At 37.0% G+C, this 13,089-nt stretch overlaps 1 protein-coding gene across 2 annotated transcripts; it reads right to left on the bottom strand.

Moving 5' to 3' along the window:
- Positions 1-546: 546 nt before the first annotated feature.
- Positions 547-12,569, bottom strand: FAM76B (family with sequence similarity 76 member B). Of its 2 annotated transcripts, none has more exons than XM_031066072.1 (8): positions 12,426-12,569; positions 10,742-10,897; positions 9,601-9,797; positions 7,567-7,614; positions 7,295-7,375; positions 6,498-6,633; positions 3,731-3,832; positions 547-3,114 (listed from the first exon to the last, which is right to left on the bottom strand). In XM_031066072.1, the coding sequence occupies exons 1-8, from the start codon at positions 12,549-12,551 to the stop codon at positions 3,025-3,027; spliced, it is 936 nt and encodes a 311-aa protein (XP_030921932.1). In that variant the 5' UTR covers positions 12,552-12,569; the 3' UTR covers positions 547-3,024. The 2 variants fall into 2 exon arrangements, with proteins under 2 accessions (XP_030921932.1, XP_030921933.1); XM_031066073.1 differs by having other exon boundaries at positions 6,498-6,630.
- Between the last annotated feature and the right edge of the window lie 520 nt (positions 12,570-13,089).

Below are 13,089 nucleotides of genomic sequence, written 5' to 3'. Positions count from 1 at the left end.
GGTTTTTTGGTTGTTTTGGGGGTTTCTTTTTTGGTTTTTTGGCTTTTTTTTTGTTTGTTTGGTTTGGTTTGGTTTTGAACTTTAATTCTTGAACGTAAAGTGTTCTTCTGAATACTGGAACAGTGAAGATCAATTGCTGAGAAAAATATAAAATGACATTTACATCCTGCAGCACCAGTGCTCTAAACACTAGGAGCCACTGTGACTGACAGCCAGCAGGATGCTGCTGTGGGCACCTAACTCCTGCTGACACAAGAAAGGGAACAAAGAAATTATCAATGTCACTTCATGTGTTTTTCTTCTGGATAGGAAAATATTTCTATATATTATAATTCTGTTGTAGAAAACAAAAATATTTTCATGAGACAAAGTAATCTGTAGCTCTAGTTTGTTACAATCTGTAGACAGCCCAAGGTGTCTAATCTTAACAGAAATTGAAATATTAAATTCTGCCCATTTTTTGACCACAGACTTTTAGTGAGTGATGTAGCATGAAAGATTAACACAAAATATGGATTTTTGAATAATTTTTAAAGGACAGATGAATGTTTTGACAAGATTTTATTGTGAAACATTGGATTTAGAAAAGGTACAAAATGTCAATGGTCAGATGTGTGCCAGTACAGGATTTCAATTATCTATACATGTGGACAGCTGAACAGCTTCACTGCAGAACGTGGATTTGGACAAACTATCTAAAAGGGGGTTGCAATATTCACAGGCTTAAAATACATAAATAACTTGAGCCAAAATGGCCATTACTGGTCAATGCTAATCAACATCTGGAAACAGGCTAAAAAGCACAATACAGTACAACAATCTCCTTGCAGATCCACGTTTAAAGAACATCAGTTTATTATGTCAATCATCTACATCTCCAGAACACAATTCTCAGGATTGGGATTCAGTTGGCTAATTAAGAACTTTAAAAATTAATGTTAAAAATGAGATTATGTAAGAAAACCCACAGGTATTTAATTAGAACTAAATACTCTGAAACCCCTAAAAATTATTCTGACTGGGATTTACGAAGTCAATTACTTCTAATACAGAACTTCTGCTTGTTTCTTTAAAATGTCCTGACTGCAGCTTGAACTGATATCATTAAGTAATCTTAATTCAAACACTTAATTTTGCTATGCATTTCTGTATTTTGAAACTCATTTCACTGAGTATGGATCACCATCAAAATGGAAAAAAAATGACCCACATATTAAATCTGAATCAATAAAAGTCATAAATTTGTATACTAAAAAAATCAATAACAACCCCAAAGATAGTAGCATTCTCTACCCTAGTTCAATATGTTTAAAGAGGAGCTTTCATAAACTTACAAAGTTGATTTTAGGGTATAAAAATACACATATACTATATGAAACAAGATAGTGTAAATTTTTCATATTTTTCAGTAGTCTGTCGCTGCTGGAACTCATTTGAACTATTGAGAAAGTGTTCATAGTTCAGTACCTGGGTGAACAGCCAAGGGTCTATAGACTTTTGTTCTTCAGTTAAAAATGTGTAGCTGTTTCTACACAATTAAGCTTGCTGAAATATCAACAGCTACCCTGTTACCAGTCAGTATCCAGAGCTGACTTAAACGTTTACCCATGTAAGTCTACTTCCTTTTATGCTGATTCATAACTTACCTTCCTGAACAAATACCTTGGGGTATACTAAATTATCGTTTAATAGAAATTTCTGAATATGACTCATGTCCATTAGGAGCAGAGCGGACCTTAAACTGATGTAATTTAGAATGAAAATCCACCCAAAACATTAAAACCCACCCTATGACACCACATCCATTCCCTTAATTAATTTCAAGACCATTAGTTTTGGCTACTCTTTTCTCAGTGTGCATCTTCAGTGGGGGATGTGAATCTTGCAATTCCTTAAAAAGAATCACCATAAGTTACAACCAAGTACATTAAATCAGGCAATGGGGAATAAACGCATTTAAAACTTTGACTGTGCATCACTAGCTAAGGGCGTAACATTGGAGTACAATGTCTGCTATGGAATTAAAATTAGTGCTGTGCCAAATAGGAAAAATGTATAAACAAACCACAAAACTCCAGTGTGGCAAAAAAATTGGTTTTTGTTCAGGAAGTGTTTGGCATAAGCAGCACTAATAAAATTCTACACCTCACAGACACAAGCTACAAAGGTTATCTAAAGCCAATACTCACTGTCCATCAATCAGCTAGCCAGCTCTTAATGCTGCCTCGAGCACTGCACTAGCCACTTTGATCTTTGTTTCAGATTCCTCTGTACACACATTTATATTTACATAAAACATTTATTAAACATGATTTTTAAAACATAAAAACCTTATGTACAAAATACCAACATTCCTATAAATAAACAGTTGGAGAAAGGCACTTGCAAGAAAAGTCTACAGTAAATCTTACAAAAACCACACTGCCTCTGTTACTGTACAATAGATAATCTTTCAGTCAGTCCCTATCACAAGAATGTAAAACACTAATTACTTGTTATAACTAAGAATATAACCGTTACAGTCGTATTTACACATACATATATGCCTCTTTTTAGTTCCACTTGAGAGCACCATGATTTCCATTCCAAATTTATATTTTCATACAAAGTAAAAGAACAGTTGCCAGAAACCAGTGTTCAGTGTCACTGCAGATTCATGAACTTTTGGCTGACATCATTGTAGTTTAAAAGACTCAGTTGCTACTTTGTAAAAAGTACACCTAGTTTGTTATTGCATGTTGTCCTTTCAGAGAGAGCACTGCTATGTTCTCTACGCAATTGTTTAATACTATTGCTGGCAAAAGGTTTCCAATATCAAAAAAATAAAAACATTCTTCAAGCCAGTTGAAGTATTTCATCTGAACAGTAACTAAAAAATGCTGCATATTAATTATAAAAACATGTAGGAAACATGCCAACTAATCTGGTGTGCAAAAATATTTTTTCCACTACACAGGATTTTAAGGGCTTCACAGAATTACTCAAATGTACATTGAGTAGCAAACCCCACAAAGAACCAGTTCCTCAAGGAGATGTGAGGATACTCCCACTTTTATCAAACTTTTTACCCTTTGACAATGCTGCGACCTGTTTGAGCAGTTCTCTGTTTTTGGCCTGCAACACAGATTAAAAAAGTATCAGTTACTGAAATAGTAGTGTCATGTGCTTTGCATTTATGAACAAATTCTCAAAATGTACACGCTAAAAACATTCAGAGAAGGTAATGATCAAAGAATTGTGTATGTTTCTTGATATGAATAAACTGTCTTCAACAGAGAAAGTAATCACACTCCCCATATTGCAAAATTTAGTGTATCCACTATTGCATTGATTGTCTGCTCAGTCTGTGATTTGTCAGGCAACTAATCCAGGCTTTCCTCCTGATAAAGCTTACTTTAACAAGAGACATCTAGCTGCCAATGTGTTAATGCTGAGTGCTTAAATCCGATCCATAGCCCAATGATAAATGATAAATTGTCAGAGAACAGACACAAAAAATAAACTTTGAGAAAGCACGTGAGGTAAGGCTTTACCTTTTTAAGTTCAAAGAGTGAGTTTAACTCATATGGAAACTGCTGACTCCAGAATTGCTGCACAATGCATCCAAAGTTAAGCATAGCAATGGCCACTCCTGAATTTGATACTACTGTATTGGAGTGAACATCCTGAACAGCCTGAATATATGATTCCATCTGAAGTATTTCCCAAGCACTGACAAGCAATTACGCACCTGCAACTGTTCCACAGTTTCCTTGTGAGCTTTCTCCATACTGTTCATCTTTGTCCTCAAGTTAGACTCTTGGTACTGGAAATCTGCCTTCAATTCTGTCAACTGAAAAACACAGATCCTATTAAAATTCTCTGAACTGCAACAGGATACATCTTCTAGTCAATATGTGAAATCTCTAGCAAAGGCTCAGGAATACCAGGAAACGCTGTATTTATTTACTATTGCGGTGTTGACAACTCAGCACTTGAGAAGCAGTTTGGAAAATCTGTATACCTATTTTATATGCAGAAAGCAACTATAGTCATAGAACCATACTATTGGCTCAGAATTTTGTATAAAATAGGCTAAACCTCAACAAAAAAAAAATTCAAATACAAGACTGGTGATTTATAGTTTGCTGTTCTTTCAGCTGTGAGATGCTTACCACAATCTTCAGTTACAACTCTCAGTTATATGGTACGGTAACACCCAAAAAATCTTTACTACAAAGACAATAAAAAGGATGTTTTTGTGTCCTTTTATGCTACATTTTGTCCTAAGCAGAAGGAAAAATATATACAATGTATACATTCCAGATTTACTAGGAAATGAAGCCTCTTTGCTAGCAAAGATGCCTGCCATAACAAACCAGAGCATACCCTCTTAAAGTGACTACCAAGACTGCAATTGCCAGCCTTAGTATGTGTTAAATCGCATGTAGTGAAACAGATATTGTTCAAAAGAACAGTCAATCAATGGCCAAGTGCAGGTATGCTGCTATGATGGTACATAACTCCCTGAACACAGGCTGCTGCTCAAGGCATGCGCTTATGGCTGGTGTAGTCTACAGGGCACCCGGTGCAAAGCCACATAGCTCACACTAAATATAAAAAAACTAGTGGTAGTGCTGTACCACAGTGAAGTATGCAACTAGGCAAGCAAACTACCTGCGAACATTCAGCAAACTGTGGCTCTGTCCTAATAATGAAGTCTCAGGGCCCCACAGTAATGTTGTGGTTTCTCATTATGGTTTTGTGCAGAAAGACAAATATGGCTAGTACTGCAAACAGTAAGCATTGATAATGACATGGCTGATACCTTGACTCAGAACAGAAAGTGATGAATAAGTATTATCTGTAAAGCTGGTGTACTGAGTTGTTTTTGTTTCTATGCAATACAGTTCAGAGGTTTTACTTTTGGAGCATTCAAAACTGTTCAAATGCTGTCCCTTCACAAATCTTGAGACACAACCTTAACAGCAATCTCCCACAGGAATGGCTCAGGCTTTTCACCCAGTACATGTCTCCTATCTCACAGTGAAAAGAAAATCTGCAGTATGTTCATTTGTTGTAATTTTTCAGCAATGCAAACACTGCATGTGTTCAGCTTTTGTCCCCCCTCCAGCAGCTGAAAAAGTAAGTGACATTCTAAAAGTGAGGACTTTGTGCCTGAAGGAGACTAAGTTCAAAGAACCCTCAAGTCAAATAGTTTTAGCAGTGGGGATATTAAACTCAATAGATGCTCTCCCTGTGGAAACAGCACAAAACAAGTCACTGCAGTGGTTATGTATAAGTAGGTGACATTTCCTTATCTACTACTTTTGTTAGCTTTGCCCAGTAGATTGAAAATAAAAAGAGATAAGTGAATTTCCTACTAACTCATGATCTTCTCCTAGCTTTATAAGAGAAAGATCAGGGCCTAATGTCTGTCCTTTGAAGAAAATACCTAAAGAGAATCCATGACAGACTGTTCAGCTCTTTCACATTAAACACTTAAAGGCTTGAAATAGCAAATAGTTCCAACACTAGGTATATTTTAACAGTAACATAAATGAAAATAGGATCAATATCCTTTACAAAACACAACTATGTGTAGACATGAAGATACTGAACTATGGTTTAAAAGTGTAAGCATTTCCCTTTCAGTATGAATCAGTCTTTCTTAACCATCAATGTTTGGTAGGCCACCATGCATTCACAATAAAAATTTGACTTGAAAATATAATACATTTGTTTGGAAGACAATTCCATAACCTACTCAATCCTGAACAGACATTCTAGAGCCACTGTTACAGTGTCCTAAAAGCATCTAGTCATTCAGATGGCAGAGAAATAAAGCAAATGCAAATCAAAGTGTGTATTTGTTGTTATTCCTTTTTTCTTGCTAGTCTGTTTGTTTGAAAGGTGAATCTTCTGTAAGAGTTTTGCTGAAGCCACTTGGGCCTGACGATTTCACTTAACTTCCGTTGACTGACAGCCACTTAATCCAAGCTTTTCTTCTAGTCTCTGACTACCCACAAAGACTTGACAACTCACAGTACACATACTTACCAATCCTATAAAAACAAACCACCTCATTTTCATACACTGCAAATGGAAATTTAGACATCAACTTATTATGGCTAGTGTTGCTTAAGTTCAAAACTAAATAAAAACTATGCTAAACTCAGAATGGTTACTACTCTTTGCCATGACTCAGTTAAGAGCACGTAAAACATGCTCAAACTGTCTGGCACTTTATCCATGGCCTGTGTCATGAAGCCTGAGTAACAGGCTACCTTCTTCATGGCTGAAGTGAGGTAAGATGAATTACTCTTTGACTTAGGAGACAAAATATATTCATGATACAAGAGCGCAAAAGTTTTCCTTTCGATGTTAAGATCTGATTAGCTGCTATATAAAACAGTTGTATCTGACTGTTGTTTTATCTTATTGTTTTGACATTTTTAGGAGACGACAAAGCAGAAAACAAAATTATAAAGTTCTTATTAAGCAGGCGTAATTTTTACCTTTTTATCTTTCTCTAAAATAGTCTGATCTCTTTGCTGCAGAAGACGTTTAAGTGACATTACTTCTTCTTTCAGCTGACTTATGAGGACAAAGTTGTCAGTTCCTCCACTGTCTGCAGACTGATTTATAGAGCTACTAAAAGTGAAAACAAATAGTTACTTACAGCATCAAAAGAAAAAAGAAAAACACTTTTAAAAAACTCTCAAATTTGATAATTAATATTTCCATAAACATCCTTAAGGACCAATGCAAAAAAAGTATGTACCTGACAGAAATGGATGCAACTGGCAAATTACCTTACTAATGGCACACATTACATACACCTGCAGAAATATAATTCAGTATTAGCTTTGAGGGGGACAAATACCTTTTGACTGAAGCAGCCACTTTTAACTTTTATTCTGACCATTTGGCCAGAGACAGAATAAAAATTCAGTCTCCCACATTAAAGTTCAAAAGAATTCTCTAGACACTGGGTCAGCTTAAAGCAGCAGGTTCTACCCTGCATCTAACTGACAGAACAATTTCCCGATGTGAGGGAACACCATTGGGTTGATAACTGTTACCCTGTACATAAGCTTTGTTTAATTTTGCCCCCAACAAAAGCAGGAAATTACTTTTCTGCTAATAAAGTAACTTAATTGACTGACAGAACTCAGATGCCACCCAATAATCCATCTGGCAGGACACAAATTTCACATCCCTCATTCTTCAGACAAACAAAGAAAGGCAACTGGCCACAAATCAGTGCTCTCTTTGGTTGAAATGGCTCAGCTTTACAAAAATGTAACTTTACCTATCTCCATTTGATGGCTTGGATTCCAGTTTGGGTTTTTTCTTTGGAGTTTCATTCTGAATAGCTGCAGAGGATTTATGGCTGAAATCAAACAAAATGTAAACCTAAAGCCTCGTACTATGCAACTCTCTAGTATCACCATTTGGTACATGTAAAAAAACTAACTCATGCTCCTAAGTGGAATGCTAGAGACTAGCCAGAAATGCAAGAAAATTTTAAATGAAAACTGCAAGACAAATGAAAAGAAAATTAATAAATAATATCATATTTACCTCTGTTTCCATAGTCCCTGATCTTGTTCTGGACTCAGATTGCTGATTCTGAAATATGTGAAATGTACTTGGTAACTGATCAAACATGCCATTATTTGTAAGTTTATGTGAATGGTATCTGTACTTGAGAAAAATCCCTCCCCCCTTCTTTTTTTCCTAATATGGTTAGCATTTATGAATTTTCAGTTGGACACTGGAGTTCCTGACCATGTTTTAGTATGTCAGGATGCTATAAAATTACTTCTTGGCTAAATATCTACACTATTACAAGTCACAAGGGTAGACCTCAAGACTGATGGCTAAACGTTTTTGCTGATACCTCCCAGTTTTTGTGAACTTTGTCTTGCTAATCTTGTACTCAGCCAGCTGGTCTAAAGCAGCTCTCCTGGGATTCCCATACTGCCATATGAACACTGCCTGAAATGGTGCTCATTCGTTGCCATATGAGTAAAGTTAAGTTTTGGATCTCTGAAAATAACTGCTTCTTAGGTGTAACCAATTGCTTTCCATCATTTCAAAAGGAACTAATAATGAACACTGATATAGCAATGGTAGAATGAAGAAGATTGCACTGAGTGAAATAGCTCATCTGTATTTCTATCTCATTGTCTCTATTGTCTGATCTTAACAAAAACTGAAATGGACAGGGAAAAGGACCAGAAGCAATGGACCTGTGGCAGTCTACAGAAAAAAAGGTGGAAAACCAGGAGCACTGTCATTTAATTGGACCAGAAGCAATGGACCTGTGGCAGTCTACAGAAAAAAAGGTGCAAAACCAGGAGCATTGTCGTTTGTATTGATTTGAGTACTGCTATAACTCTTGAGTATATCAGAAGCTCTGTCCAGTAGTAAAGAGTTTATTTTTTTATTTAATCCCTACTGTACCTGTGCCAAATGCACTAAATTAGATTTAACTTTCTGTAATTCAATTTTCAGCAGAGATTTGAAAGAATAGGAACAGTACAATAACTTAATGCGTAGATGAGAAAAAATTTTTCTTCAAATTCCTAAAATGCCAACTATTTTCTCTTTTTTAAAGTGAAAGTACGGGCCTTTCTCTTTTACTCGTTACCAATATAATTTAATCTTATTTTGCTTCTATCTTTAAGTCACACTTGGATAGGCAAGTTTCAGACAAGATAAAAAATTATAAGCACTAGAAATGTGAAGTTTAGAAGGAGAGTGTCTGTGTGTCTGGGATCAGCGTCATTACTACTGCAGACATAGTATTTACCATCAAACACAAAAAGTAAGTAGTTCTGAAATTATGCTGCCACAAATCTATCAATGAAAATATACTATTATAGCAGCACAAAATCCAAATTAATTCTGGAGTTTATGACTAAATAAATTTGATATGTACATTAAGGTTGGTATGCTGTTTATGCCATGGCCAGAGATGATGTGTTGAGAAAAGCTGCAGAAAATGGGACAAAACTATGTGAAATCTTATTAGAGTGACAGTAACTGAATTGACAGTCTTTTGTCCCTATGTCTGTATCACAGCCACTCCCAAACTGCCTACTCCAGCAAGACTTGGTTAAAAAAGCTAGCAAAGATGTACAAACTGGTCCTAGGCTGAAGGAAATCCCACACTGCTGTTTCTGCTTCTCCTCTTCATTTTGAGTATTTGTACACAAATAAGTCAGGGTGAAGCAAGTCGGGATGAGGATTCTCACTGCTAATACACAACTTTGGCAAATGCAGGTACCACACAGCAGTTGCTGCATAGAAACCAAACACAAGTTTGCCCTCAAGTAACTTATTTCTGTAGCCATCCCATGAGCCTTTTTCCTAGAGCTATTACCAATTTTAATATCAACTAGTTTGACAATCACCAAGAATTCCTTTTTTTAAATGAACCACCTTCACTCAAACTCTAAGAATCCAAGAATTTTGAGAGATCATGAAGAACAATGTTCTGCTACTGCTTTTGACACTGTGTTTTAAATAGTTTTTCTTACTATCTCAGTACAAACAGAACACAGAAGATGAAGAGCTACCAACACCTATTTCAATTTTTGAAATACTCACTTATGATGACTGCTGCTGTGACGATGATGATGGTGGTGATGGTGGTGGTGTTTTGAATGATGCTGGTCTTTCTCAGTAAGAGATGAGGATGAGGAGTTAGAATGTGAAGATCCCAGGCTCTTTCTCTGCTCTTTTGTCTTCTGTAGCACTCTCTTGTAGGACAGCGTGCAGAGCCAACACAACAACTTTCCATCAACCTTTTGAGAAATAATTCAGGTTTTATTTCCAAGTACATTGCACTAGAGAGATGTACTCAATATTTGCAAGGAGATTTTGTTTCACTTAATCCATTATCTTTGGGAAAAACAGACATCTTTGGTATGAAACATCTCTACTGCATCTCCAATATATGCAAGTTTCTTTTAGTAAAGTGAATCTTCTTCCACTTGTCATTTAAAGTTGTGCCACAAAGTGTCCTAGCAATTTTTGGACCTGCTCTACATCGCAGAAATAACAATAACTTTTAAAAAGGACGAATCTTTTTCACAATGTGTTACTTGTACCAAGTAAATTCTTCTGTAAAAACAGCATTATTCTTGTGTTCAGTCAAGTGGCTTTTGAGGTCATTTTCTCAGCACCTTCTGGAATGAGAAAGTGGCACTCACCAAAGCTATTTAACAAAACAGAACACAAAGGGCTGCTCAGAGCAGTCTACCTCTCTGGTGCTCTACTTAAAGGCAAGGCAGGCAAATAAGAAGAGGTAAAGTGACAGATTCATGTTATGAACATACATGAGATCCAACAGATAAGAAAATAAACTTAAAGGCAAGGCAGGCAAATAAGAGGTAAAGTGACAGATTCACGTTATGAACATACATGAGATCCAACATATATGAAAATAAAAGTAAAATAAATATCAAAACACGAGAAACCATTGAGCTGCTTAACTGCTGTTCCCCAGTTACAATTGTCTGCCAACACTAATGCCTATTTTTAGAAAGAGTGGTTTAATTAAAAGTTAGCTCAGTAGCTAAAATAACAATTGCAAGTTACAAAATTTAATTCAAATATTGTAAAGCACAGATCAGCAACATTAATCCAGTATTAGAGAACTTAAGATACATTCCTGTTAATCCTTCTCTTCTGAAAGAAGACTGACTATTGTCAGTCAAAGCCATGAGAGATGTGGGACAAAGCCTACCTTCCTTCTTCCCTCCTCTTTTCGATCAAAAGCACATTGCTGTTTGCACTGCTCACAGGTCTGGGGCGGGCCATACTTCTTCTCTGAGTTGGTGCAACGCTGACATTTTGTGCCAATAAATGCTGCAATAATGTTACAATACTGACAAGGCTTGGGCTGAAAAAAAAAGTTGAACTGAAGTCAATACATTTGTATTTGCAGTAATGAACACAGGTATTTCAATTCGCACCGTGATGCTTCAAAACCAGTAGGGCTTCAAATAACCTACCTTAAAGAACCTTTTTCCTACCATTTTTATCTTCAGTGCCAAACCTTTCCTCTAAAATGATGCTTCTTCAAGGGTTAAAACCAGCCTGGACTTTCCATGAAAATCCAAACACAATAAAAGAAACACACACATCTATCTGGTTACTAATCTCTACACCTACTGCTTTTTATTTTTTTAAATATGTTGACAATTCCTCTCAGTTTTACTACACTACTTAAGAAATTACTTACAGAACTTTGAAAGAAGAGTAACCAAGTGATTTTTTTTAGATTGGAAGTTTCTGATGGCATCCCTCTCCTTTGCATAGCTCAGGAATTCAATAACCCTACAGTTCCAAGACTGGTATCCTAATCCCTGCAATTCTGCAGGAAACTTAAAACAAACCAAAAAAGCCCCACCACCAAACAAAAGCCAAGTTCAGGTCTATTTGGTCTGAACTATCAGGTCAGGTTATCAACTTTTATATCATACACTCAACTAGACTAATAGAGTGCTGAAAAAGAAAACTGATGTCAGTTTTCATAGGTTAAGAGTGGCTGATTATCTTCAGTGCAGTTCTGTTTTTTGATGAACTACTGATAAAATCATTGATGGCTCTGTCCTGCAATTCATTTTGCTACATTTTAAGCTTTTGAAAGCATTTCTTTGTTCAGTTTACATACACATTCACAAAGTGCCTGACTACATACCAACAGCTATTATGTTTCTCAAATAAGTTGAATTTCAACTAACATGATTTATGTCAAGTATAGGAAAGTTATGGCTTCTTTGTTTCACAACAAGATAATCTTGATACCTTCTAAAACTCCCATCTGTAGGGCAGCTCAGATACAATGTGTGCATTCACACAATAGACAAATTCATTTTTCCAACAGAACCGAAGCTAAAATTCAATATGAGAAAATGCAAAGTAACATGGATGCAGATAATACTCAAAATCTTTTCTACTTATTAGACCAACATGATTAACATGCATTTTTTAAGACTTAGATAACATGAAGTATGTGGTATTACTAAATTTTCATATTTACCACTCATTAAGAACAACGAGAGCTAATGGTCTTCCTGCCATGAAGCATGTGCTTATGAGAATATGCAGGGAACAATTTAATGTGTGTGGCATGAAATAACATTGCTTAGTTACAAATAGCTATACTGAAATTATTCTTAACTGTTAAGCTATATATAATCCAAAAGGATTTCAAATTGGGAAAAGAAACAGTAACCCACAGAGGAAATCAAGAGATGTCAGGCTTTTCCATCACCTTTCTGGATGGCAATCTATAGTCTGGGCTTGTTTTTGATGTTTTTTTTTTCTCAAAAGAAAATAAGAAGATTAGTTGCAAGAGAACTTTGTTTTCGATTTGAAGCACAGACAAGCTCAACTTCAGCATAAAGAATGACATAACTACTCACCGTTCCAAACTGCTTCACGTTTTGGGCACATTTCTTGCTGTTTGTGTTGGTTTTGCTAAAGAGATGAGATAAAATGCCACAACATTGAATTAGGCGACGAACACGCACTTTGATATTCTTCCCCATGCAATTACTTGCAAACAGAATCAGAGAAGAGTTGGGTTGGAAGGGACCTCCAGTCCAATCGCCCTGCCAAGGCAGAGTCACCTGGAGCGGGTGACACAGGAATGTGTACAGGCGAATCCCGAGCGTCTCCAGAGCAGGAGACCCCATCACCTCCCTGGGCAGCCTGATCCAGTGCTCTGCACCCTCAGTGTAAATAAGTTCTTTCTCATGTGGAGGTGAAACTTCTCCTGGTTTAGTTTATGGCCACGGCTCCTCGTCCTGTCGCTGGGCACCACCGAAAAGAGCCTGGCACCATCCCCTTGGCACCGGCCTCGGAGATATTTATATGCATTGATGAGATCCCCCTCAGCCCGCTTTTCCCGGAGCGGCCAGGCCCAGCTCCCGCAGCCGCGCTGGCCCCGAGCAGGCGCTCTCCGTACCTCTCCTGCTGGAACTCGGAGCGGCAGTAGGTGCACTTCACGATGGGGTGGGCGATGCGGCACTCCTGCGGGGGAAGCGCCGCGTTACTGCCCGGCCGAGCCCCGGCCCGCGCTCCGCC

The sequence above is a fragment of the Geospiza fortis genome, unplaced genomic scaffold (assembly GCF_000277835.1).
Source record: "Geospiza fortis unplaced genomic scaffold, GeoFor_1.0 scaffold16, whole genome shotgun sequence".
NCBI classification, from domain to species: Eukaryota; Metazoa; Chordata; class Aves; order Passeriformes; family Thraupidae; genus Geospiza; species Geospiza fortis.
This window is presented reverse-complemented; position numbering and strand designations above follow the sequence as displayed.

Coding starts and splice junctions, on each gene's coding strand:
- FAM76B (XM_031066072.1), bottom strand. CDS start 12,551: ATGGGGAAGAATATCAAAGTGCGTGTTCGTCGCCTAATTCAATGTTGT. Junction 7,376..7,566: donor CAGGGACTATGGAAACAGAG/GTAAATATGATA, acceptor GTTTGATTTCAG/CCATAAATCCTCTGCAGCTA. Junction 6,634..7,294: donor AAGCCATCAAATGGAGATAG/GTAAAGTTACAT, acceptor TTTCACTTTTAG/TAGCTCTATAAATCAGTCTG.